This window comes from Poecile atricapillus, chromosome 8 (assembly GCF_030490865.1).
Source record: "Poecile atricapillus isolate bPoeAtr1 chromosome 8, bPoeAtr1.hap1, whole genome shotgun sequence".
In the NCBI taxonomy this organism is placed as follows: domain Eukaryota; kingdom Metazoa; phylum Chordata; class Aves; order Passeriformes; family Paridae; genus Poecile; species Poecile atricapillus.
In genome coordinates this window covers 15189502-15213248 of record NC_081256.1, presented here as the reverse complement: position 1 = coordinate 15213248, position 23747 = coordinate 15189502, and the positions used below count along the sequence as shown (strand labels likewise).

The 23747-nt window shown below is 42.6% G+C and overlaps 2 protein-coding genes across 11 annotated transcripts in view; both read right to left on the bottom strand.

Moving 5' to 3' along the window:
- Positions 1-5525: 5525 nt before the first annotated feature.
- On the bottom strand, positions 5526-12285 carry GP5 (glycoprotein V platelet). 2 transcript variants are annotated; one of them, XM_058843692.1, is made up of 3 exons: positions 11634-12285; positions 11430-11526; positions 5526-9110 (listed from the first exon to the last, which is right to left on the bottom strand). In XM_058843692.1, exons 2-3 carry the CDS (start codon positions 11464-11466, stop codon positions 7156-7158), a joined length of 1992 nt encoding a protein of 663 aa, XP_058699675.1. In that variant the 5' UTR covers positions 11467-11526; positions 11634-12285; the 3' UTR covers positions 5526-7155. The 2 variants fall into 2 exon arrangements, with proteins under 2 accessions (XP_058699675.1, XP_058699676.1); XM_058843693.1 differs by lacking the exon at positions 11430-11526.
- A 624-nt stretch (positions 12286-12909) lies between these two features.
- ATP13A3 (ATPase 13A3) overlaps positions 12910-23747 on the bottom strand; it is a 56361-nt gene continuing 45523 nt past the window's right edge. For 7 of the 9 annotated variants that reach the window (XM_058843965.1, XM_058843970.1, XM_058843963.1 and 4 more), the window contains 5 exons: positions 23457-23644; positions 22950-23038; positions 22674-22754; positions 18905-18994; positions 12910-17448 (listed from right to left, as the gene is read on the bottom strand). In XM_058843965.1, coding sequence (XP_058699948.1) covers positions 17251-17448; positions 18905-18994; positions 22674-22754; positions 22950-23038; positions 23457-23644 — 646 coding nt within the window. In that variant the 3' untranslated portion in view covers positions 12910-17250. The remainder of the gene's footprint in view (positions 17449-18904; positions 18995-22673; positions 22755-22949; positions 23039-23456; positions 23645-23747) is intronic. The other 2 variants (XM_058843967.1, XM_058843968.1) reach the window with 2 other exon arrangements.

Below are 23747 nucleotides of genomic sequence, written 5' to 3'. Positions count from 1 at the left end.
TGTGGCCCCTTTGGGCTTCCTGAGAGCCACTGCGGTGGCTTGCTAAGCACGGGGCAACTGGAACTTCCCTGACTGCCTCTAATCAGCCCACCCATGCTTCTGCCGGTTGCAGCAGCCTCTGCTCAGGTTCCGGGTGGCACCAGAGCTGCTCAGGGTGGGAGCAGCGTGGAGCTGCTGCCGGAGAACGGGGAGGAAATGTGTCATGCTGTCCTGGGAGCATGCAGGGCAGTGGAAGCTGTCCTCTTCAGAGAGGGGACCAGACCAGGACAAACAGCAAACTGCAGGGATGGAGAGCAGAGTCCCCAGACAGTCTCAGAGGAAGGAGACAGGGATCGTGGGAACATGGTAGGCAGTGGGGCCTCAGCTGGAGGCCACAGCCACCACTGTGTCAGATCACGTCTGCCACAGGACATGCTGGATGGCCACGGACCCCGCTCTGGCTGGAAAGCGAGTGCCGAGGCTCAAACTACCCCTGGCCATGCTTCCTGCCTGCTCTGGGGCAACACCCAGGCATCTGGGCACAGAGAATGGGCATTTTGAAAACACCACCCACCAAAGGCTCTAGTCCACACTCGTGACACAGCGGTTTCCCAGAACCACACTTTCCAAAACAATCTCCCCGCTTCTCTGACAGTGCTGCAGCTGGAGGTCAGGCACTGGGCTTGGGAGCTGCCTGCTCCCTGTAGCCCTGGCACGAGAACAGGGCTCTCACAGGCTCTCACAGCCTTATCACAGCCTTATCACAGCCTTATCACAGCCTTATCACGGCTATCTGCCCACTGCCAGCGCTGCTGGGCTTCTGCCCGCTCTGACTCATCCAGAAGCTCACAGCTTTTCAGCAAGGCAACACAGAAACTAAACCTCAGCACTTTGGATAAACCACTGCCCCAAGCCCTGCTCATCAAAGGAATGTTGGACTCGCCGCCTTCCAAGCCGTGCTACCCCAGGGCGGACAGGGGTGCCGTGGTGGGTACCTCAAACACCCTGTCCCCACAGGGGGATCATCAGATTATGGTCCCTTCCACGACGCAGAATTTCAGAGCAGACCAGGTAATAGTCCTGACAAAAGTCCTACCCAGGCCTCAGGAAATTGTCTCTGGCTTCTGGCCGGAAAAGATGATTATTTTCAAGACATGGCTAGAAATAAAGCAGGGCTGAGTAACAAACAGCACACGCCTGTGAATCACTTCTGCAGCCACTCCCGGAGGTGAGCGCATGGGAGGTTGCCCCAGGCTACTTGCAAGGGAGAGAAACAGAGATCGTGAGGGTTTGGGACGGCAGCATGTACCCACCCCACACATCTGGAGGGGAGAGGCAGCTCCTGAGACAGCAAACGGATGTGATTGAGGGTGAGATTAGCATTTTGCAGGGACAGGCTGTTCCATGCAGCCAGGAATTCACACGGCGCTGGATGGAGTGGGTCTCGTGCTGCAGGAAAGCCCCAGGTTCAGCATTGCCTGGTGGACCTTTCCCACCTCCAGCTGCACCAGCCAGAGGATGAAGCCCCCCTGAGCAAGCCCTGGCCAGTGTGGAATCACTGTTGTATCCCTGGACCTTCAAGGAGATGATGGAGCCCCAGAGCAGCAGCGTCACTTATTGCTGGAGCTGTCTGCCTTGCTACAGGATAGCAGGACAGTCCCGTGTCTGTCTGTCCATGCTGGCACACCTCCAGCACATCCCCACGGCCAGGGTGGTGGATGCAGCAATGCTGAGTGGCTGTGAATCACCAAGGGACTTGAGACTGCTTGGAAAAATTAACGTAATCGCTAAAATTAGCAGCTTTGTGGGCTTGGCTGGGAGAGCACATTGTTCATCTGCCAAGCAGCTGAGCATGCTCACCCACGCCATGCAGACCCAGCTCCCCCCCAGCTCCTGCTCCCTGCACACTCCAGCTCCTTCCTGAATTGGCACCCTGGGCAGGATGGGACCTCCCCATGGCCGGCTGCTCCCTGCAGTGCCGAGCTGGCCCCCCCCCGGTTACTTTGCACTGCTCCCACCCTGCTATGAAAGCACCCCCCGTGGCCCCTGGTGTGCGCAGAGACCAGCTGGTCCCAGGCACCAGGCCAAACACTGCTGCAGCGCAGGAGGAGGGTGGAGGGCTGGGCTGGGGGCCACAGAGGGAGTCCTCCCCATGTTCCAGCACAGGGGAGCACCTCTGGGCCTGAGCCCTGCAGCAGGACCCACAGGTTCAAGCCACAAGGAAAGGGCATTAGTCCCTCAAGGACTGGTGCTGGGGCCACCTCTGCTCTTAGAGAAGCACCAGCAGCCCCTGCCCCAGCACAGGCCCACCCTAATCCTTTGAGCTCCTCCACAGCTCCCCCAGTGATCCAGCCATAGTGATGTTTTCCCTCCCTGCTTTTGGAATGCAGGGCCAGGGCTGCCTCACTGCTCATGGCTAGATGATGCCATCATCTTCCCCAAGGGATGGGGACATGCCCTGCCGTCCCTGGGAAAGGGCTTATGCAAAGTGGGAACTTTGTGGGCGAGCAGCAGCAGCTTTGGTCCATCGAGGATGGTCAGCAGGGATGGCTGTCAGGGTAACCTCCGGCCGAGCACCAGCACCAGACCCACCACAACCCTCCTGGAGCTCAAGGAAAATGTCATTTAGGATCCCAGGCTCCAGTGGGCTTCACCCCAGCAGCAGAACCGTCTCCTCCAGGCTCAGCCCGAGCGATAGCAGCAGCACGCAGGGTTTGGCCCAGGCTCAGGGCAGCGCTAGGCTGGAAGGAATGTGGGGCCCGCAGCCAAGTCCGCCTGCAGAGATAATCCAAAGCGGAAAGAGCTTGTCCGATGTGTGCTGTGAAAGGGGGGAAGGACCAGCTGGAGTGGGAGGTGATGGCATGGGGCTCATACACTGAGAAATGTTTCCTGGATCAGCTTCATCTCTGTAAAGATACCTCTGGCACCACGAGTGCCCCAGGGACCTCTTCCCAACACACGAAGGGGAAAGGGGCCTCATTTCTTCCCAGGAGAAGCCAGCAGAGGAGTGAAAGGCAGACTGCAGAGCTGCTGCCAGCCATCCCTGGCTCTCTGCCCTGAGCTTTTTCCATGCAGAGAGACACAAAGGCACAGCTGGAATTCTGGCATGCCATTCCTACAGCAGCAATTGCACAAGGGCTGAGCCCAGTGGTGGGTGGGTCTGGGTGCTTCTGGAACAGAAGCTCCCACCCTGTAGCAAAGTGGGACTCAGCCCCCTTGGCCAGGTAAGAGACTACACGAGGGCTAATCCACCCACCAAAACCCACAGCTGAGTGTGAACCCAGATTTTGGCTACAAAAATGGAGGCATAACACCTCCCTAGCTGGGACAAAGCAGGAGCTTCAGGCTTTCCTCTCACTGTGGGTCTGTAAACACTCGTGGCCCCAGCCTTGTCCGGCAGGAACGTGTCTCAGGCTGCAGCCCTCCGCCAGCTCTTCGGTCATCCCTAGGAAATGCTCTGTTATCTGGACTGCCAAATCAGCAGCCCTAGGCAAGCTGTGCTGGTTGGAAACCTAGAGGAGACACAGCCAATGCTCCACAATGTCAGGCAGAGGCTCCCAGGGCTCCTGCCCCGCAGTCAGCAGCTGCATGCACTCCTGAACCACAGAGCACTGCTGGGGGCCTTCTCCAAGCACATCTGCCATCACCCTACTTCTCTTTGGCATCAGGACAGGGAAGATCTGAAGTGCAGGCTCTGACCTTGCTGCTGTGCACTGGGGGACTGAACTGCATTTCACAGGCAGCTGCCCAAGCTCAGTGCCCTCTGCAAGCAGTGACAAGGGCACTCCTGCAGTTCCTGGTCTCACACGGCAGAGGAGGTGGGATAGAAAGGACCAGGACACCAGGGACACAAGGAAAGGATATATGTGCTGGTGACTTGGAAATGCTTGCTGCAGTAGCTGTGAAGCAGACAGAGCTGCCATTGTCTGTGGCAGCAGTTCATTCAATTCCCTCCTCAGCACCCTGTGCTTTGGGGACTCCATGGATTCAAACCCCAACAAGCAAAGGAGAATGGTATTTGTTGTGACATCAAGCTGGAAATACAATGAATAGTCCCATGGCTTGGCAGGGTAGGTCAGAGCTCCCACTGCTCAGGATTTCCTAAACTGAGAGAACAGAAGCAACTGCTAGAGCAGCGAGCATTTGAAGGGACGGGGTGAGCTATGGCTGGGCTGGCACAGCTGGCCTAATGCTGAGGTACCCAAGGACTCCCAGCCAGGATGTGGCCCTGGAAGCAGGTCCTTGACTCAGAGGTCTGGATAACATGCAGGGCTGTCAACCATGCCTCTGCACCGCAATCAGGAGCCAAGAGACTGGAACCAAACTCTTCAGCCACTGTATGCAGATGTGCTTTGCATTCACCTCTTCCCCCATACCAGGGACCCACTGGATCAGGGATTAGGTACCTCCAGTTTCTTCCAGCCCACTGTGTTCCCTTCCAGCCTAGAGGCAAAGGCTGAGCAGTAGATGATGTGTGGGCTGCAGGGACCGAGTAAACCCCTGCACACAAGGGAATGGTGCTTTGGGGCAGCAGCGAGGCAGGGCTGCCCAGAGAGGGTCTGGGGACCAGCCTGCTGCCTTCCTGCTTGCCACAGCTGCATCATGCTGACCTGGACAACTATCCCTTCTCCAGGAAAAACAGAAATGGCGTACGCATAAGGACATCCTTTGGATTTCCCCAGCCAGGGAGTTTTTCAGGAAGGGCTGAGCTCCACTGGGCAAGAAACAAAGAATCAGAGTCAGCTCAAAACAATACACCTCAGAGGAAAAGCTAGTAAACCACCCCAGGCACTCATTGCTCCAGCCTTTTGTTGTCTGATGACTTCACTTCCCCCGTCTGGCTCAGGCGTGGGGAAAGCCCGATGACAGCATGTGAAGAGGAATCATCCCGGGAAGAGGAATCATCCTGGTCTTAGCACTCGACTGTACACAGCTCTGTGCCAGAGCTGGAGCTCAGAGGCTGCACCAGGAGCCAAGGAGCAGCGTGGGGGCCCAGCCAGCTCCACTGCAGGGCTGGGGCGGCCAGAGGAGCCTTCAGAAAGGCGGCAGCTGGTGCTGCCCCGCTGCCCTCGTGTAGGACAGCAAGGTGTTGTACCCATCCCATGAGCAGGTGCTTTCCTTAGCAATCAGACACTGTGCATCCAAGTGCCCGGAGCACACTTCCTGCACGGAGGTAACCATCACCAGCATGGTTTGTGGAACCATTTCCTCACTAGTCCTGATTATACTGATCTGCCTGCCTGCGTGGCACCGTGCGACAGCGCTGGAGCTGGCACAGTGCTAAGTGGTCATTACAGCTGTCCAACAAGAACCTAAATTTGTAACAACTCTCTTTTCTTAAACACTACATGTAACCACCCAGAACCACCACTGAGAAAACTCACTGTTGGTTTTGTGCTTCTCTCAAATATATTGCAATAAATATCCTGGAGCATCTGTTTATGATTCCTGTCACAGTTTGCTTTGCACCACTTGCAGTCACTTTAGAGATGGCTCTAACACCCATTTAGCCAGGTTTGCTAAATTTTGTTAAACCTCACCAGCAAGACAACAATCATTCAACACTGAAGAAGTTCTTCTCTCTTCTCACAGCCTGGAAGTGGAATTTAGGCCCAGCAGCAGAGCACCTTGAAACAAAGCAGTCACAGTTTATTCTCACTACCTAGAGTAACACACTGCAGGGAACCAACCATAAACCTGCAGGAAGTGCAAGTTTTCTTCATCTCAAGTATGTCATGCACATTTCAAGGCCATCCAGAAAAGTCCCAAATAGTGAGAAAGTCACTAAGGTTACAGAATTACTCCTGGAGTAGAGGCTCTCTGGCCCAAGGAGCCAGGGAACCACACACAGAGGTTTTTAAGCACATCAGAGCTTTTAAGAACAAACTAAGTCACATCATGTAGATAAAAGTTGATAGTTAATCCAAGAGCTACTAAAGCACAGGCAGTCTGACAGGCACCAGTCTACTTATGAACTAAAAAATTCATACAGTTCAAAATATTAATAAAATATTAGTATAAGACCAAAACCCACACTATTGCCTAGTTGTTGCCTTGAAAGTACTGGAAGTCAGGGAATAGCAGTATGTAAGAAGGTAAAAAACAGTGAGACTGAAAATGTAACTGAACACTCCAAGTTGCAAGTTGTGTATGTTCCCCAGCCGACTTGAAAATGGCGGTGACACTTCGTGGCCCTCAGTTCAGGCAGGCTCCCTGCCCCTCAGCTGTATGCTGCTGTTTTGCTAGCCAAGGCCAGGAGAGACCATTCTTTTCTATTCCAGCTCAGTCAAGATCAGCTCTCTCTCAAACCAATTCATCCTTGTGGAGCCCATCCTCAGTCCTGGGCATCCGGATACCTGGTACTCTGGTTTCAAGATTCCCTGCATCATGCAGCCAGGAACACCTTGATTTTTCAAACCACTGACCAAAGTTTAAGGATGAAAGTGTTTACTTAAAATTCAGAGTTGTGGGAACTTCACAAGGCTTACAGATAACCTCCAAGCAAACAATAAAATACATCAAGATTATACTTCTTAGCTCATCATTTTCCTCTGTTGTTAGCTTTAATTGGTAGCCCTTCCTCATGCCACATCCTGAAAAGGGGCTGAGGATGAAATGCAAAAGTGAAAACACTTGCACCACACCATTCTGCACACATCCCCTGTTTAAAGGTCCTTCCCAGCATCTCCTCCCAAAAACATCATTTGTTTTCTCAGTAAGGAGACAAACGATTGCAGGCAGTATAGGGCATAATAGTATTGGAGTACTTTGGGCGATCTCTAAAGCACAGTTGGAAACATGTTCTGTGTAAGAGTTCCTACATTGATAGCACTCCATCTGAGCCATGAACACTCAGCAGGCAGCAGCCTCTGGCAGCGACAGGGCTGCACTCCAAGGCAGGAACCTCACAGCACACATGTAGAGGTGACCACAGATACTTTCATCTTGCCCTCTGGGTTCATGCACCAAGCGCTGTAGCAATTTACAGTGCCTATAGCCACCCTTGGCAAATGCTGCAAGGTGCATAAAACTCATTTCCATTATGTTATAAAGACAAGGTCTTTATGGTCTTTGCTATCAAGATTTGTAATCCAGATCTGAATCGACTATTAACTGCTTAAATGTTCAAAAAGCATCTTAAGCAACACTTCCAGTTCTTTCTTGGACTAGACTTCTCTATCTTCTTAATATTCTTACCAGAACTACAGGCTGAGCAGGAATATTTCTGGAGTGCAAGAGTTGCCTGGTGTTACCCATCACATACAGACTGAGCACAATTACTACAGTCTGGAGTGTTAAAATCAAACTGTGAACACACAAGAATAGCAGGCAATAAGGAACCCTGGTATTAAAATAGTATTTAGCACTGCTTGGGGCTGGAAACTCATCCCACCAGACAAGTGTAGTTAAATCTGTCCCTCTGACACTGTTGGTTCGTGCTACGATGCTGGGAGAAGTCTGGACTGGAATATCAGAGAAATGTAACCCGGGCTGTCCAACATCTTCAACATGGGAGTAGGTAAAACCTGGTGTAGCAGGAGGAATTGACGTGGGTGTGTTGATCATTTCCATGTGGGACAGCACTGTTACAGCAGTCTCCTGAGATGATGTGAAGCGCTCCACCACAGGAGATGTTGAAGTCTGGGAATAAGTTGAGCTGAATGTCTGATAGGTCATAGCTGTGGTTGGTTGGCAGTCTGGGTCATTGATGCTTAGAGACACAAGAGAAATATTCTGCATTGCCTTTGGGCTGTGGCACATTAGAGATGGCACATTTTTAACTATAGTTGTGCTCTTTTGGAGCCATTCTCGAAAGCCAAGAATTTGGCAATCACATTTCCAAGGGTTGTTGTCAAGGACAACTTCTTCCAGCTCAGGTAAAGCAGTAAAGAAGTCTGCAGGAAGAGACTGCAGGTTAGTACTATTCAGGTAAACTTTCTGGAGGTGCTTGAGATTATGAAAGAGGTTTCTAGGAAGATCCTCAAGCCTTGTATCAAAGAGGGAAATGTTCTGCAATTTGTGAAGGCTAAGAAAGATTCCCTCTGGCAAACTGGAAATATTACTTGTATGGAGAGAAAGGCCCCGCAGTTCATTCAGACCACTGAATACATTCCTGGGAAGAACTGTAAGCTCTGGGTTAAAACTCAGCACAAGAAGCTCTAAATTTGTCAAGTTACTGAACACAAAATCTGGTATTGTTGAGAGCTTTGTGTGATACAGCCATAGGCTACCAAGATGCCTCATCTCTCCAAACAATACTTCTGGAAGAGACTTCAGTGGGTTCCCGTACAAGGTCAGTTTAGACAGGTCATGCAAGTGCAAAAAAAGCCCAGAAGGCAAAGTCTGAAGCCTGTTTCTGGAGAGTGTCAGAGTTCTTAGTTTACGAAGGCAATGAAATGCATCAGGAGCAATGGAATGGATATTATTGGAATGCAGGAAAAGATCCTGCAGCTCCTTCAGGCTATCAAACACACCAGATTCTATTGAAGACAGTCTATTAATGTACAGCATCAGCCTCTCAAGCCTGGCTAATGCACTAAATATACTTCCAGGCAGTGCTGCTAAGTAATTTCTTGACAAGTTCAGTACTCTGAGTTTGGTGAGTTTCTTCATCACACCACTGGGAAGTGCTGTTAGTTGGTTTTTGTTCAAGTAGAGCTCCTGCAAACTAGCCAGTTTGTCAAAGAGATTTTCCTCGATAGATGTCAACCTGTTACTTTCAATGATCAATTGCTGAAGCTGCACCATGTCATCAAATGCTCCTGGGGGAAGTTCAACCAGCTTATTACCTAGCAGTTTGAGGACTTTTAGCCTTCCCAAGCCTTTAAAAGCCATAGGTGAAACCAGAGCAATGTTGTTTGAAGACAGGATGAGATGCTGCAGTTCCACCATCCTAGCAAAAACATCCTGCAAGTACGATATGTTACCATTTGTTATGTGAATTTCTGTCATGTTGCAAGGCAGATTTAACAATTCCAGGTCTTTTATGTGGGGGCCAGAGCAATAAACTGCATTTTTTGAAGAGCAGTCACACTTCTCAGGACAAAGAGATGCATCCAACTGGAAGAAAAGCTTGATCATCACTGATAAACGAAACACCAACATCCTTGTTGAAGTGCCAGAAACATTAGCTGTTACAAGAGATAAGAGAGAATCAGGATTTGATCATAAGTAACTTAGCAGCTCACAAAGACGTGTGATTATATCATAAACCTGCAAATGTGTGCAAAATTTCCCTTGCCTTGAAAGCAAACATCAGAATACCTTTTATTGTTGACTGACAATAAATATTTCTGAAGTGCTCAGTTTACACTGAGAAGTACAGATAAATTAACTTTCGTAAGTCAAGTATTCCTTGTTTGTATTTTTACCAGTTAACTATAATAAAGGCATACAAAAATCATGATGAAGCACTTTAGTCAAAAGGCATGTATTTATTTGAACAGAAAAGCATTACAGAATCACAGAAGGGTTTGGGTTGGAAGGGACCTTAAGGATAATCTATTTCCAAGTGACAGGGACATCTTCCACTAGACAAGGTTTAGTATATTGTACTAAATTACATGCCAAAAATATTTTCAAAAATTATCAAAAGGTCCTGCACTCACTGTGTTTTTCCATTGTAAGTTATCTGAGGTTTAAAAATAAAGTTTAGCCTGCAAAAATAGACAATGGAGGTAAAAAGGTTGTCCTGTACTTTAAGTGGTGAAAAGCAAAACAGCACCATCCAGTTAAATCCTGTCTCAGCATTTTCAAGTGATGGCTTCTTGGAACAGCCCAGGAACACACAAGAAGGAACAGGCTATTTTTGACACAGCCTGAAATAACACAGAAGACCCCATGTGGCACGGGACAGTAGTGAGGCTCTGATAACCAAGTCTCATTTCAGCAGCTTAACACAATACCCAGCTATCAGCAGTGGTTTTAAAAGTACAGTGAAATAAGAAGAAAGAAGTGCACCAAAGTAGATGGGAAGTTGTAGCAATAAAGGCACATCTGCATGAAACACACCACAGAGTTAGGAAGTTGCATACATTTCCAAACAAACAGGAAAGCAATCATTGTAGGTATAAATGGCAATATTTAAAAGAGCAAGTCAAACAGAAACCCACAGTCTAGAAATACTTCCTCAATGAAATCAACAAGTCCAAGTGCATCAGAAATCTGATGTCAAGCACCTGGCTGAGCAGCAGAATGAGCAGCAGCTGGGACAGATGGAATACACAGTTTCCATGGACAGAAGTGGGAGAGCTGACACAATGTCAGTCTTCTGCACCAGGAACATGGGGAAGAGGACAGCTCCATCCCCACATTCTCTTTTTCAGGGGCAAGGATGAAGCTCTCCCATACAACCCCACAGACAGACTGTTGGGTACAACTCCCATCACTTAAAGAGAAATCAGGAAGGACAGCAGAGCTTCTCAGGCACCTGAGCTGCTGAAAAGAACATACCATGACAGACCCAAAACAGCTGCATGTCCAAACCAGCTCCTGCATTAAAAAAAAAATCCCAAAAGAGAGTGCTTAAAAAAAATAATTAAAAATTTTATTTAGGTTCAGAGTGCTGAAGTCTGGTAAAATCTCTAACTCTCCCTCAGGAAGGGAAGGGCATGGCATTTAGTGCTATCAATGACCAGTAACACCGTGCCACAAAGCAAGATCTCAGAGGACTGTTCATAACTCATTGAATGAGATATTTGTATCACCAAAAAATAGCATGAGATTTCACTCTTCCAAAGGTCTTTCACATGTCAAACAAGAATCTTTCAGAGAATCTCACCCTCCTAGTAATCCTCCCCACCCCAAAACTCTCTCTCATAAGCCAGTGATGCTTTTACCTCAATAAATTTGTAACTCAGCCTGCCCCTGATCCTACGAGCAGAGCCCTCCATCCACAAATACATTAAGAAATTTCTGTTTCAAGCCCTGACTACCATCTCAACCTGCCCCAACCTAACTCAAGACCACAGGAGAACTACAGGATTCAGTGAGACCAGAGAAGCAAGGATCTAAAGAACCAAATGGAGGGTAACCCCCCCAGTTTGTTCTGCTAGAAACTGCAAATGCAGGTGCCTTGGAAGGTATGACTACAGGCCACTCTGTAAAATCAGAAACAGACTAACACTAGACTGTAGGTTTGTGATGTCTGTTTTCCTGGTCTTATAGCAAAAAAGAAAAGCATACAAGAAGACAAGGTTAGATGCTCAGAAATGCTAGAAAACACTAGTTTTGACAAACAGCAAAATGGCAGAAATTCTTTGCAAGATATGAAGGCTGTAAGTGCTGCCACAAGAACTGGACAAGCCTATGGGTCTCAAACATCTAGAGCTGCTAACAGTATTTTTTAAAGAAACATTTAAATATTTTAACAGTATATAATACAGTGATACCCACAATAAAGACCATAATTATACATTCCCATCCATTAAAATTCTCTCAAACCCTCATACCTGGCATTCCAGAAAAGGCACCAGCCTGGCTGGTCATTTACCAAGGTCTGGTCTACAGCCTCTTCCCTTTCAGCTGCCCCCTAAATATTTCTTAAGACTACAAAAGGATGCCAGAGGCAATACATTAATATTGTTACTACATAAGAATTCTCAAATCAGTTTTGAACTTAGTTTTATAGAACACTGAGCACGTGTATTGCTTACCTCTTTTACTGTCTTGCAAGTTCCTAAACTCATAGAAGCATGAAAAAGGAATTTTGAGCTGTACCTTAGAAACTTATCTGCTTTTTAAAGGAACTTACTAGGAGCAGAGCAGGCAATCAGGCTTCACCATGACACTGCACTTTAAATGGGAAGTAAAACAGCAAAACGCATCCTCTAGATAACACTTTAACCCATATTTGCCCAGTTACTGAGACAGGCCAAAGGCCAAACAATATCTGAAACTTCAGAGCAGATTTTTGCCTACAACTGTTCAAGCAACCAACTCCTGCAGGTTGCATGCAACTCCAAAAGCAGGGCTTGAAGCCACTCATGTAACAGGAGGAAGTTTTAAGTCACACACCCAACAGCAGAAAACCCACCTGTAGCTTCTTTGGCAGTAATATTGGAGTCTGTGTTTCAGCCAACCCAAAGCAAATCTGAGTGAAGTCAGAAATCTACATTTCAATGTGAGATGTGATCGTAAATTTCAAATTTGTCACCAGTCTGCTACATAGGTTTTGAAGGACTGGACACATCCTCTTTAAAGCAAATGCTCATACCTTCACCAAGCTGCTCTAACTTATAATTTCTTGCAGGATTGGAGTCAAAACAATTTCAGTAAGGAACGAAGGGCTTTTTACTTAATGCTTTGGCTAAGCATTCCAAGGTTAACACATTTACTTTCTGTTTTTCCTCAAAGTCTTCTGCAGTGGCAGGCCAACAAAATCTAAACCCAATAAGATTCTGAAAGACAAAAGCTAAGTTTTAAAAATAGAAGCTTGAAATCGAAAGATTAAGTTTTTGTTATTAAGTAAAAAGGTATTTTAAGTATCTTGTCTTCTTAAGTTTAAATTAATGTGCTCTGCCAATGACTATTTTAATAGAAGGTGAGCCACAGGATAGAAAAGATGTCTTCATTTCCACATGATTTTTCTGAAGATGACTGTGACAATGGTGACAGTTCAGATCACGCCTCCCACATGTCCAAACAGAAGGAACATCTGAGTAATCAAACGTGGAAACATGTTGCTATCACACGTACAAAGTGTGGCTTTAGAATGGCTCTCATAAGCCTCCAGGTAAGGCTGCAGTCAGTGTGATCCCCCTGCAGAACACTGCCACAGAGCCACCCTTCCCACCCCCACCTGCAAAAATACAGAGGCACTGAACAACATATCCAAGACATCAGAGGGAGCAAGTCTGTGTTCTTCAACAAGCTTTAGATCTAATTCTATAGAGAATAATTAAAACAATTGCATGAAACTAATGAGAAGAGTTAAAATATCCATTCCTTTTAATTTTATTTTCAAAGAGCTTCAGTCACAAAAATGATTTACAAGTCTATTTACAATTCTATTGTACAGTTATTTATGTATGCCTCTTGACAACAGGGTACCATTCTAGAGCAGCAATACATATTTTAAATACAAAGATGTAGTATTTCAGATTTAAAAATAAAAGGAAGCTGAGCTTCTAGAGAGTGCTGTAAGGATGAACATTTTAATCTGTGTTAGGCTTGAGAAATTAATGACAAACTAAGTAGTTTCTGGTTCACATAATTATTAAACAAGCTGCAGTTTGTTGAAAATAGTTTTAAAAACCTGAAGCTTTACTGTATATAAAATCAACATATTCAAGACTCTAAAAATTGTCAAAAACCCACAGCTTTCCCTTAGACATACAAAACCCTAAGTTTACAATTCAGAATTTCATGGGAGAAATCCTACAGGACTTGAGCTCTCTCATTTTGTGATGACCAACATAAGCATTAAAAATTTGCAGCATAAAAAGGACTCCACATCTGCTTAGTATTATACTGCATATACACATATACAGTACAGGATTATTTACCCAATTTGGGATGACTGTTCAGCACAACCTTCATGAAGAAAGAAAAAAATAAATAGAATTAAAAATCCAACAACTTTTTAAAAAGTGCAACAGTAAGTGTTTCCAATTTAAAGTTACGGTGAATATGGACAGTCAGTTCTGTGGGTTTTTTCAGCCGCTTCTATTCAAGCATTATTTGCAGCATTTTCTTTTTACAGTAGATTTAGTTCTATAGTACATGAAACTAGAGTTACTGCTAATTGAATCTGAAGGGAAAGAAAGGAAAAAACTTTAAAAATAACCCTGAGGGATATACAATTTCATGATCTTGTAATTTATTTCTAAAAAGTAACATTTATTATTTAGCAATTGCTTTTCTGGATAGACCAGTCCTTTAAGTATGTGCATAAATAATATTTAAAAATCAGTAGTATTTACAAATCCTAATACATCAAAATAAAATACGTACAGATTGAAGTCTGCATACACAAATAATTTAATAATAAATCAAACTCCTCAACATAAGGCCAAAATATACAGCAGGAAGAAAATGTCTACCCAGTATCTAGTGGAGCTCACTAACTTGGTCTGTTCACCTGAATTTAGATTTCCAAGATGAACACTAAAAGAGATTTTTTTTCACTACAAAATGAATTTCATCTTACTTCAAAACAGAAACTGAATACACTAGTGCAGATCTAGTTTGCTGCATTTCTGAAAACCAGAAAAACTAAACTGCTCAAAATGAGAAAAATTATAGGTGGTCAAATTCAGCTCTTGGGCAGGAAGGCATAAATCCCAATAATTGCAGAAAATGCAAAAGCTTATTTTGTGGCTGAATTTGCAATAACAAGATGAATTCTCAGAAAAGCTGATTTATTATTCTTGACTAAGCGTCAGAGCTCAAGCATGCAACCTCAGGAACATTTACCAACCCTGAACGCAGGCCTGGAGGAAACAAGCTCCCATTTGCAAAACATTCAAATTTACTATGCTCATGAGCCATTAGTTACTCTGTTAAGTGGAGACACTTGGCAATTTCTGCTTTAGTAAGAGTTCCCTAAAATGTTCTCCAAAGTCAAGCCCACCTTAATAAGCTGTTTCCTCCTCACTTTCTAGGTAAGTCTAATAAACTAGAATAAGACTGAAAAACTAGCTTCAGAAATCAAACAAGCCAAGAGAAATTATCAGTCTGGGGAAAGTATTAAGCAAAGGCATATAAAAGGGAAAGACAAATATTTTCTTTCAGTTCTAATGAAACAGCAAATCTAAAATGGTCAATGAAATGGAAAGCAGAAGCTTATGCGTTTAAGGATAAGTCACAGCTCCCAGGTCCAAGATGCATAGCTTCACAATATTTTTCAACTAAAATATTTTTGTTTAGATTTGAATACTACTTATGCAGCTAAGAATTATTCTTCGTCAGTTATTCCATGCTACAAAGATTTTTGTAAAATCAACATCGGCAGAAATTAGCCAACTGACTCAGGTTCATGACTAATTAATGTATCCAATGTTTGCAGACCCTTTAAAAGCTATCAATGTTGTTCAATGTTTATGACCTTAAGAAGCTTTACATTGCTCTGTTGAATAAATGCTAAGAAAACCACTTCTCCCTTTCCCCCTGCTCCACTCCTCAGAAACAAACAACAACAACAACAGAAATCAGGAAAAGAGTTGACAGCTGGACTGGAAGATAATATGCATACTATTTAGGAGGAGCAATAACTTCAACAACCAAGTTCTAGGAAAAGGTCTTCCAAACCATTTAGCACCACTTTTAAATTCCCTGTTGGCACAGTATATTCAAACACTGCAGAAACCACAACATGATTGACATTAACATGGTTAATGGTTGGACTTGATGATCTTGAAGGTCTTTTCCAACCTTAATGATTCTATGAGCAGCAGGGCACACTCTCCGTACTGCCTTATGAACAGCACAAGGGAATTAGGCCTGATCTGAAAAATTCTGCTTATTAAAACAAGGCTGGAATGGAATTGTCTCCACAGGAATTTAAAAGAACAAAACAAAACAAGACAACCCAGAAAAAAAAAAAAAAAAAGGAAAAAAAGAAAAAAAAGAAAGAAAAAAAAAATCCCTAACATCAAAACCTCAAATACCATCATCAGAATATACACACTTCAAAACAATCCCAGCCAGCCAGTGAGTTTGGGGCCCTCATTCCACAACTACTCTAAAGGACCCAACTTCCTTCTCTAAAGGATCTCTTCAGAATGATGAATTCTTCAGATCCCAGATTCCCTCCCAAAGCTTGGAGGTGTCTGGACCAGTTGCCCCTGGTCAAAAACAGACTGATCAAGACTCAATATTTATCATCTTCCCAAAAAGACACCAAGGAAGACTTTTCCAAACATTTACAAAGTTGACAATGGTTTGGAGATAAGTAATTTGTGGTTTAGAAACAAACAAAAAGGTTTTAAGCCTTGCAAGTCAAAGTACTGTCTGCCTCTACTTCTTTGTAGACCTATTTTTCTAGTGGTCTTGTGTTCTGATACTGCCACATGGCAAAATAATGTATGGCTATCCCTAGTGCTTAAGCAGCATTAGTGGTGACACAAGCTTTTATTTTTTTCGTATTTTTTCTTTTTTCTGATAAATAAAATGTGCATAAGCCTTATAGTTCTGCAGCAAGACAGACTTAAGCTCAATTTTCTCTTAATTTTGTTTCGTACAGCTACATGTAGCACTTGAGACACTGGCAGACTCTTTGAAATGCCTGTGCTCTTAACCTGCACAAATCCCACATGTGGGCATGTGACAATAGACCTCCCTCCCACTCCCATATCCCCTGCAGCAGTAAGTCTGGCATTACTACTTCGAGACATATAGGAAAATTATCTTCAGATTTACAAATAAAACATGGTCCACAAAGGGATAATCCAACCCTTCTGCTGGAAAAAGCAAGGTCTATGGAGAAATGCATAGCTAAATGTAATAAAACATGCTATAGAAGAAAGTGTTTAGATTCTCCATCCTTCTTTCTCCAAAAACTTACAGTGTAGCCAAATGGCTCCTCCCCTGGAGGCCACCTTAGCCCTTCCTTGTGGTTAACTAGAAAAGAAGTCAAGAATCCACATGAAAGCAATGTGCTTATTTCTTAAGGGCAGAGCATATTGCTTCTTTGGCATTCCCAACTCCTGCTGTGGCAGATTAATAATTGAACTCAGAACCCAAACATTACACCTGCAAACACTCCTTACTTAATAGGGACAAACTTAGAGGTACACACAAATTTTAGAACTGTTCTGAGGCACAAAACTTTTCATCAGTCAAATAAAAACCAACTAAATAAACAAAATAACCCCAACCAAAAAAAAAAAAAACCAAACAGAAAAAACCCCCAAACCATGACAAGGTTATTAAGCACCTCTAGTACAGCCATGAAACCACCACATCATAGGGTTTACATGAACACATGCCCAGATAAGCAGGTTAGAACAACTATTAAGATACTCCAGGCAAATAATGTGAACCTGTTTTAACTGCCCTGCAGTTTAAACCTTCAAATGCATCTCATTTAGGAACAATGAAATCTGAAAGAAGGTGGAAGGAAACACAATCATTTTTGTTCTGCCTAAGGTAACTCACATTTTTAAAATGTATAGCCGTAAGATGCCTGGCTCTGAATTTTGTATTCAGAGAGACAAACCAGTTGGAAATCTGCATTAGAATTTGACATTTAGCACACTGCAGTTTCAAATAAAGCCTTAAAATTACATTCTTCTGAATACTACTAAAGATACATGCCACCAAGATCCACTGCTATGTTACAGTGATGATTTGATATGAACCATTTTCTTGGGATGGTACTTTCGCTTCTGTTGTTGTCCTGGGTTTTGGTGGCCATTCTGGATCAACCAGCAGTTCCTGAGCTAGGTGCATATACTTGGCTTTTGGTGTCTTCTCTCTACAACCAAACAGGGAAGAAACGAAACAGACTCCACAGCGGTCCCCAGTCTCCTGCAGAAGTGAACAGATATGAAAATTGGATTACCATAACAAAAAAAAAATAAAATAAAAGGTCAGTAACAATACAGTAAATCACCAGAAGAAAAACTATTATTTCAGTCTTTAATTTACTATTTCATTATCACATTGGATTGGATCTGTGGTATACAGAAACTTCTGTTTTATCATCTCTTCTATATTATGGTAGTAATCACGTTCAAAAAACATTAAGAAAAATACTTCACATTATTGTGACATCTAAGATCAACAACAGTTTTTATGCATATTTTATAATAATTTCGATAATCACAGAACAGGGAACAAGAAATTATTTTACTGTTGGAGAATAAAAGCCTGGTCTAGAAAAAGCAAATTCCCAAAATCCCAAAACACTTTTTAAGTCATGAATTGTTACAAAAAAAGACAAAAGTAGCAGAATTTAACCGCTGGTATGTGAAATCTAAATGCTGCAGGTATTAATAGCTATTAAAAAAAGACACAAATTATTAAACTTAGGTCTTCCTTCCTGTGTTTCCTCTCCCAGTCTTAAAGGCATGTAATTTAATTAGCTGGAGAGGAGAAAAACCATTTTTGAGACTGAATCCCTCTCATGTCTGAGAGAGCACCTATAGTCAGCAGGGCTGACATTTAAATGATAATATATTCTATAGTTTTCAGGCTCTAAATGTCTATCAGTTGGTGAACTGAACCAAATGTGAGTCTCAAGCACAGTTTCCATTCTCCAGTGAACACAAAACAATTTGTTCTACAACAGCCTCAAAAGGACAAATGTAAATCTGAAGTGAATACATCTAATAAAATTTAGTGCTGCAAAACAAACCACTGTATTTCTAGCAAGCACAAATGTACAATCAGCCAAAAGTAATAAGCCAACAGGCTTAAAGTAAAGCTGGTTTTTATGGGATTCACATAGATTTTCCTTCATGTATTAACAGCAGAGGGGCAGACCAGACCAAAATTCATGGTCACCTGAAAAACCTTCCAGTGTCCTAAATCATCTGATTTTACAAGTAGTAATAGTACATTTTCATTTGCCATCTTGTTTTATTTGTACATGCTGAAAATTACTGCTCTCAGGCAATGACCTAAAACTCTAAACCAAATTAATTTATTTTAATTGCTTCTAAGCAAATCAAGATGTTCCCAGTCCTAGCATGCTAACTTGTGACACCACAAATAAAATTTGCTAATGTGGAAACCAAAGATGAAGCGAGAAAAGTCTTAAAGCAATACTCTGTTTCACAGTTCTTGCACACACACTAAACTCTAAGTGCCAATACAGAAAAAATACAAATCCAAAAGCCTTTGCTTTTAATATTCCAGTTACAGAAATGTAATTTAAGCAGACTTAAGAAAAAGATAAGGTAGCAGACACTTATAGATAAGAGACAAAACCAAATTAATCTACATGCACTCAAACGATGACAGCAAAATACTCGTCTCCAACCTGAGGCGGCTGGGGTATGGTGAGGCGAGATTCTCCTTGTTTGTCTCGATTGAACACAACCTTCCAAAGGATCATATCAAGGAGGACATTCTGTGAGACATTACAGTGAGTGGGAAGAGTTAAAGAAACTAATGATCATTTGTTGTTAGTGTGCACATTACAAATAAAACCTGAAACAGTGTGTTAGGCATAACTAATTCAGTGGCAAGCAAAACGGAGAGTTTATGCTACTTGTCTGTACTTTTGGGATAAACATTTTTGTTCCTAAATTGCTCACACAAAGTCTAAGAATATGAATGTGTACTCTAAAATCAACAGCAACATTGACCAAAACTACATCCATCAATATGGGTAAAAAACACAAATACACATGTGTTTCAATGCTATAAAAACCTGTGAAGCACCAAATGAAGACATGAGTGCTTAGAGCAGTTTCCCCATAAACCATCTTTAACATTACAGTGCATTTCATTTTGGAGCTATGCTTTTTACAGTCTGTTTTAAACTAGTGATATTCTCAGAAAAGCAGCAGTGGGGTGGCAGAGCAGAGCCACCAGCAGGAATGAAGGAATTTGGTAGGTATAATTCCAGGTTTTTAAAAGAGGACAGAACTTAGCGAGTATGTTCAGCACATGTGGTTATCCTCATACAGCTGCATGGCCAGACTCAGGAGCTTTGAGCAAATCTGACAACACAGGTGTGAACCTGTACCTTCCATGGCCTCAAGCCTACAACTCTGATCCTTGGACAGATTCCATTTCTAACATCTGACTAATCTCTGCCATGGAAAATGGGGAGCAGATTAGTCAGACTTTTGTAACTGATTTTTATAATGCTTATGATTTTATAATATACCAGAATTTGTTAGTGTTTTTATAAAGCATTGGCCAACAAATCTTCAGCTTGTTAAATGTTCATTTTTGAAGCCAGTCTGGTTTAAGCATGTCTATACCAGGCATCAGGGGTAAGGAGGAACAGCTGCTAGGATCTGCCTTTGTTGTGCAGTATTTTCTCTCATCTGGTAGAAAGAATCTGCATGCTTCGTGAACCTAGTCTGGCACCCACATGGAAGGAGCAATAGCTTTTCAGAACATTTCAGTAAACAACAGAATACAACCACAGTCAGAAACTATTCCTGCTGTAGAAGCAATGACAAAACTACATATTATCACAGTGTGACACAAGTGTCACACTGGCAAGTGCGACTAAAGAAGATCCAGTTCCTCATGTACCTCATAATTATGAGACACTCAAAGAGGCAGTTCCTGAGGGATAGGTCTCAGAACAAACTCTAGGTGAAATACAGGGTACCTTGTTAAAAGATGGAAGGAGCTGCCACCAGTGGCCTCTCCCAGAACGTGACCTGTGGCACCCACTAAGTCTGTAGTGATAAGTGTAGGGAGGAGAAAATCCAGCCAGGCACACAAGGAAAGACAATGAGCTATACTGGAAGCGAAGGAAAGAAATAGCTTGGGATTTCTACCCAACACACTGGACCCAAGGATTTGGTACCACATGACAAAGCTTTAGGGAGTGTAGAATAACACTCCTGGAACTGAGCAAATGCAGTTCAAGAGGTGGGCTGAAGTTATGGAAGGTGAAGTGTGCATTGTAAAACAAGGTTTGGGATTTGAAGATCACTAGACAACAGATCTGTTGGGACACCTGCTGTACAGTAAACCACCCATCTGTCATAACAAAGCATTCAACTTACACTTGCAAAGTGAAAGAAACTTGGTTTAAGACAATGCATAACAGCCTGAACAATTAGTGCCAAGAAGTAGGTACTTCTATTTTATTACTGAAGTACAGGTAACAAGATAAATAGGGAAGTCTGTTTAAAAGAAACATGCCAAATCACCCTGCAGATTTGCTAATGAAAGTTAAATGATTGAAGTGTAGGAAGATGCTAACTCAAACCTGCACAGGAAAAAGAGTGGGGTGAGGTTTGAATTACTAGGAGAAAGACCAGTCTGCAGGTAATTATATTGCTTAGGTAACACTTAGTAGAAATTCACAAGTTTTCAGGTTGATGTAACAACCAACAAGGCCCAGAAGTGGAACTTTATGAACACGTATTTAAACCAGAGGAGAACCATTTGTCCTCAAATGTGCTGATACATGGATTGGCACACTGTACAGACTTTCTACTGGAGCCCTTACACATCCAGGACAGAGACAACACCAGATTCTATAAAAGTTACAAGATCACTTGCAGAAAAAAGGAATTTTCAAGCAGATGGCAAATTTATTTCTTTCAGTAATCTTTATCACTGGACCGAAATTTGAAGTTGAATAGGAAAAAATATCCCTGTCTAGGAGGTTTTTTTTAAATTTATCGTAAGACCAAAAAAACCATGATTCTGAAGCTTCAGAATAGCTGCTTTGTTTCAGTGGTAAAGACAGCAATATACATAAAATATGACTTTTCACAAATAAAAGGAAGCAAAAAAACCCTATTAGGCATTCACTAATACAAAAAAATTAAATAATTCCAGGGCATAAAATCATCACAAGAAGAGTTAGAGTACATACAGGACAACATAAGAAAGGCACAGGAGCTTTAATAGTGGATAAACTTGCTAACAACAATACTAGAGGCCAAGAAAATTGGAACTGACATGTTTTGGAAAAGACAAGTTGTCACCTGCCATGTTAAAACACAAAAACATGTTCCAATAGGCAGCAACATAAGAGCATATTTTGCAAATTCTATTTGGAACAGCATTTTAAACACAAAACCTTGGTAATTTTGATTCAAGCGTCTGAAAAAAACCTTTGAAGTAATTTTTACCAGGTCACAAATGAAGGAAAAAACCATGTCAATTGGACAGAATATTAATGCTGTAGTACTCTTTGAAGGCCAAAATTATATGATCCAAGCAAGTATTATGCTGGCTACATTGACAGCAATCCCTCACATTGTAAAGGAAATACTGATTAGTAGCTGTAGAAAATGTTAAACAGTAAAAACAGATAATTGTAGCGTGGAAGTACTAGATAATGTTGGAAGGCTTTTTCATCTTGCAGGAAAAAAGTGACTCATGACTGCAACCCAAACCCAAACATATTCAGATTGGAAATGACACATCAGTTAACAGGGAGAAGAACTAAGCACAGGAATAAATAACTGACTGTGATTCTAGACTTCTGGAAGATCTTTCTATCCAACTTTGATTCTTGGAAACAAAAACAAGGCACCCGGATGAAAGGTAAGGCATGTTTCTGCACACATTAACTCTGGAATTACAGCAGAGGTCAACATCTAGAGTGATTGTCTTCAGACAAGCTCAGTGATGGAAAAAGCAGATTTGCATGAACACCTCTACTTCTGAACTTTGATCATATCAGACAATCAAGTTAGACACACTTGCATTGTTGTGAACAATAAGCTATGGGTATGACCCAAGGAAGGGGGCCTCCCCTAAGGATTAGATAATTCTCTAGTATGTTGTTATTCTGAAGTAACACAGAAAATATAAATGGAGTATTTTAATATGAAATAGTTGAATTATTAAGTCTTTCAACTTCCTCCCCACCCCCATTTTTTAATAAAAAAGATTTTAAAATTACACTTTAGACACAAAGTCTTGACACCTTAAATCTAGCTTACAAGGACATTTGTAGAAATACACATTTCTTAACAAGAAAATAGCAGCCACTCATACTGGCATGCTGTGAAGAGTGACCTTCTAAATAAAAGGTAAACACACACTGTGAAAAAAGAAACACCTAAAAGAGAAGCATTTTTTCCATGTGGATTTCTTACCTCTGTCAGCACAGATACAACTGCATTTAGAATAACGATGATGACAATTCTTAGGCGCCACTGGGGTGGCACACACACGAGCTGTGGAAAAAAGTTGCCAGAGGTTAGAAACACACTTGAAGTAAACACACATTCCAAACAGACTCAGCATTATAAATTCTCCCTTCCCCACCCAGTGATGTGAAGCTAAAGCTCTGCAGGGGTCATGCTTGCCCCATAGGCAGCCCATCAGTTCCCTGAGGAAGCTGACACACCCACAGATCTGCTGACTCTCACCTCAAGAAATGCATCAATAGGTTCAACAGGATGCAACATGATGAAAAATATGAAGACATAAAGAACTATAACAGATAAAACAAACGGAACTGTAAAAAAAAATAAATAATATTTTAATTAGACTCACAGTCAATAGTTTTAGACAGTTTTAACATGCATCATGAGTTCATCACTGCCTGGAAACAACCTCTCTTCTCCATCTAAACCCCTTCAAGGCAAATTTGGGCAACACTAGTTGTGCTGACAGCCATAAAGAGAGAATGTCTGATTCCTTCTCACTGGCTCACTTGTAGAGTTGAAATATATATACACATATACTTTTACAACTATTAACACAAATTTCTCCATACAGTTTAGTATTTCCTTATTTCTACCTGTGATTATGAGAGGACAACTGCACTATGATCTAGCAACACTATTACTTCTGAACTGTCACAACACAATTGTCAACAAGTGCAGTCACTTGGGAGTTTTATTTGGAACTGTATATACTAAGAAAGGACTTACAATTTTTGTAGCATGGTTGTCTAAAGGGTTTTCCTTTAGAAAAGACAATTGCCACTATGAGGTACTGGAAGCTGGATATAAAAAACAAAGTTGTGTTTTCATAATTTTTAATGTAATGCTCATCATGAATAGTCTCATTCCCATGTTGTGCAGAGCTGGTGTTCTTGGTGTCCAGCACATTACATGCACTACAACACAAAAAACATTTAACACTGAGTTATGGAGAAGAGGTAAATAGGGCCCACTTATTTACAAAAGTAATGACAGAACAAATTGCTACAGTAGTAAAAA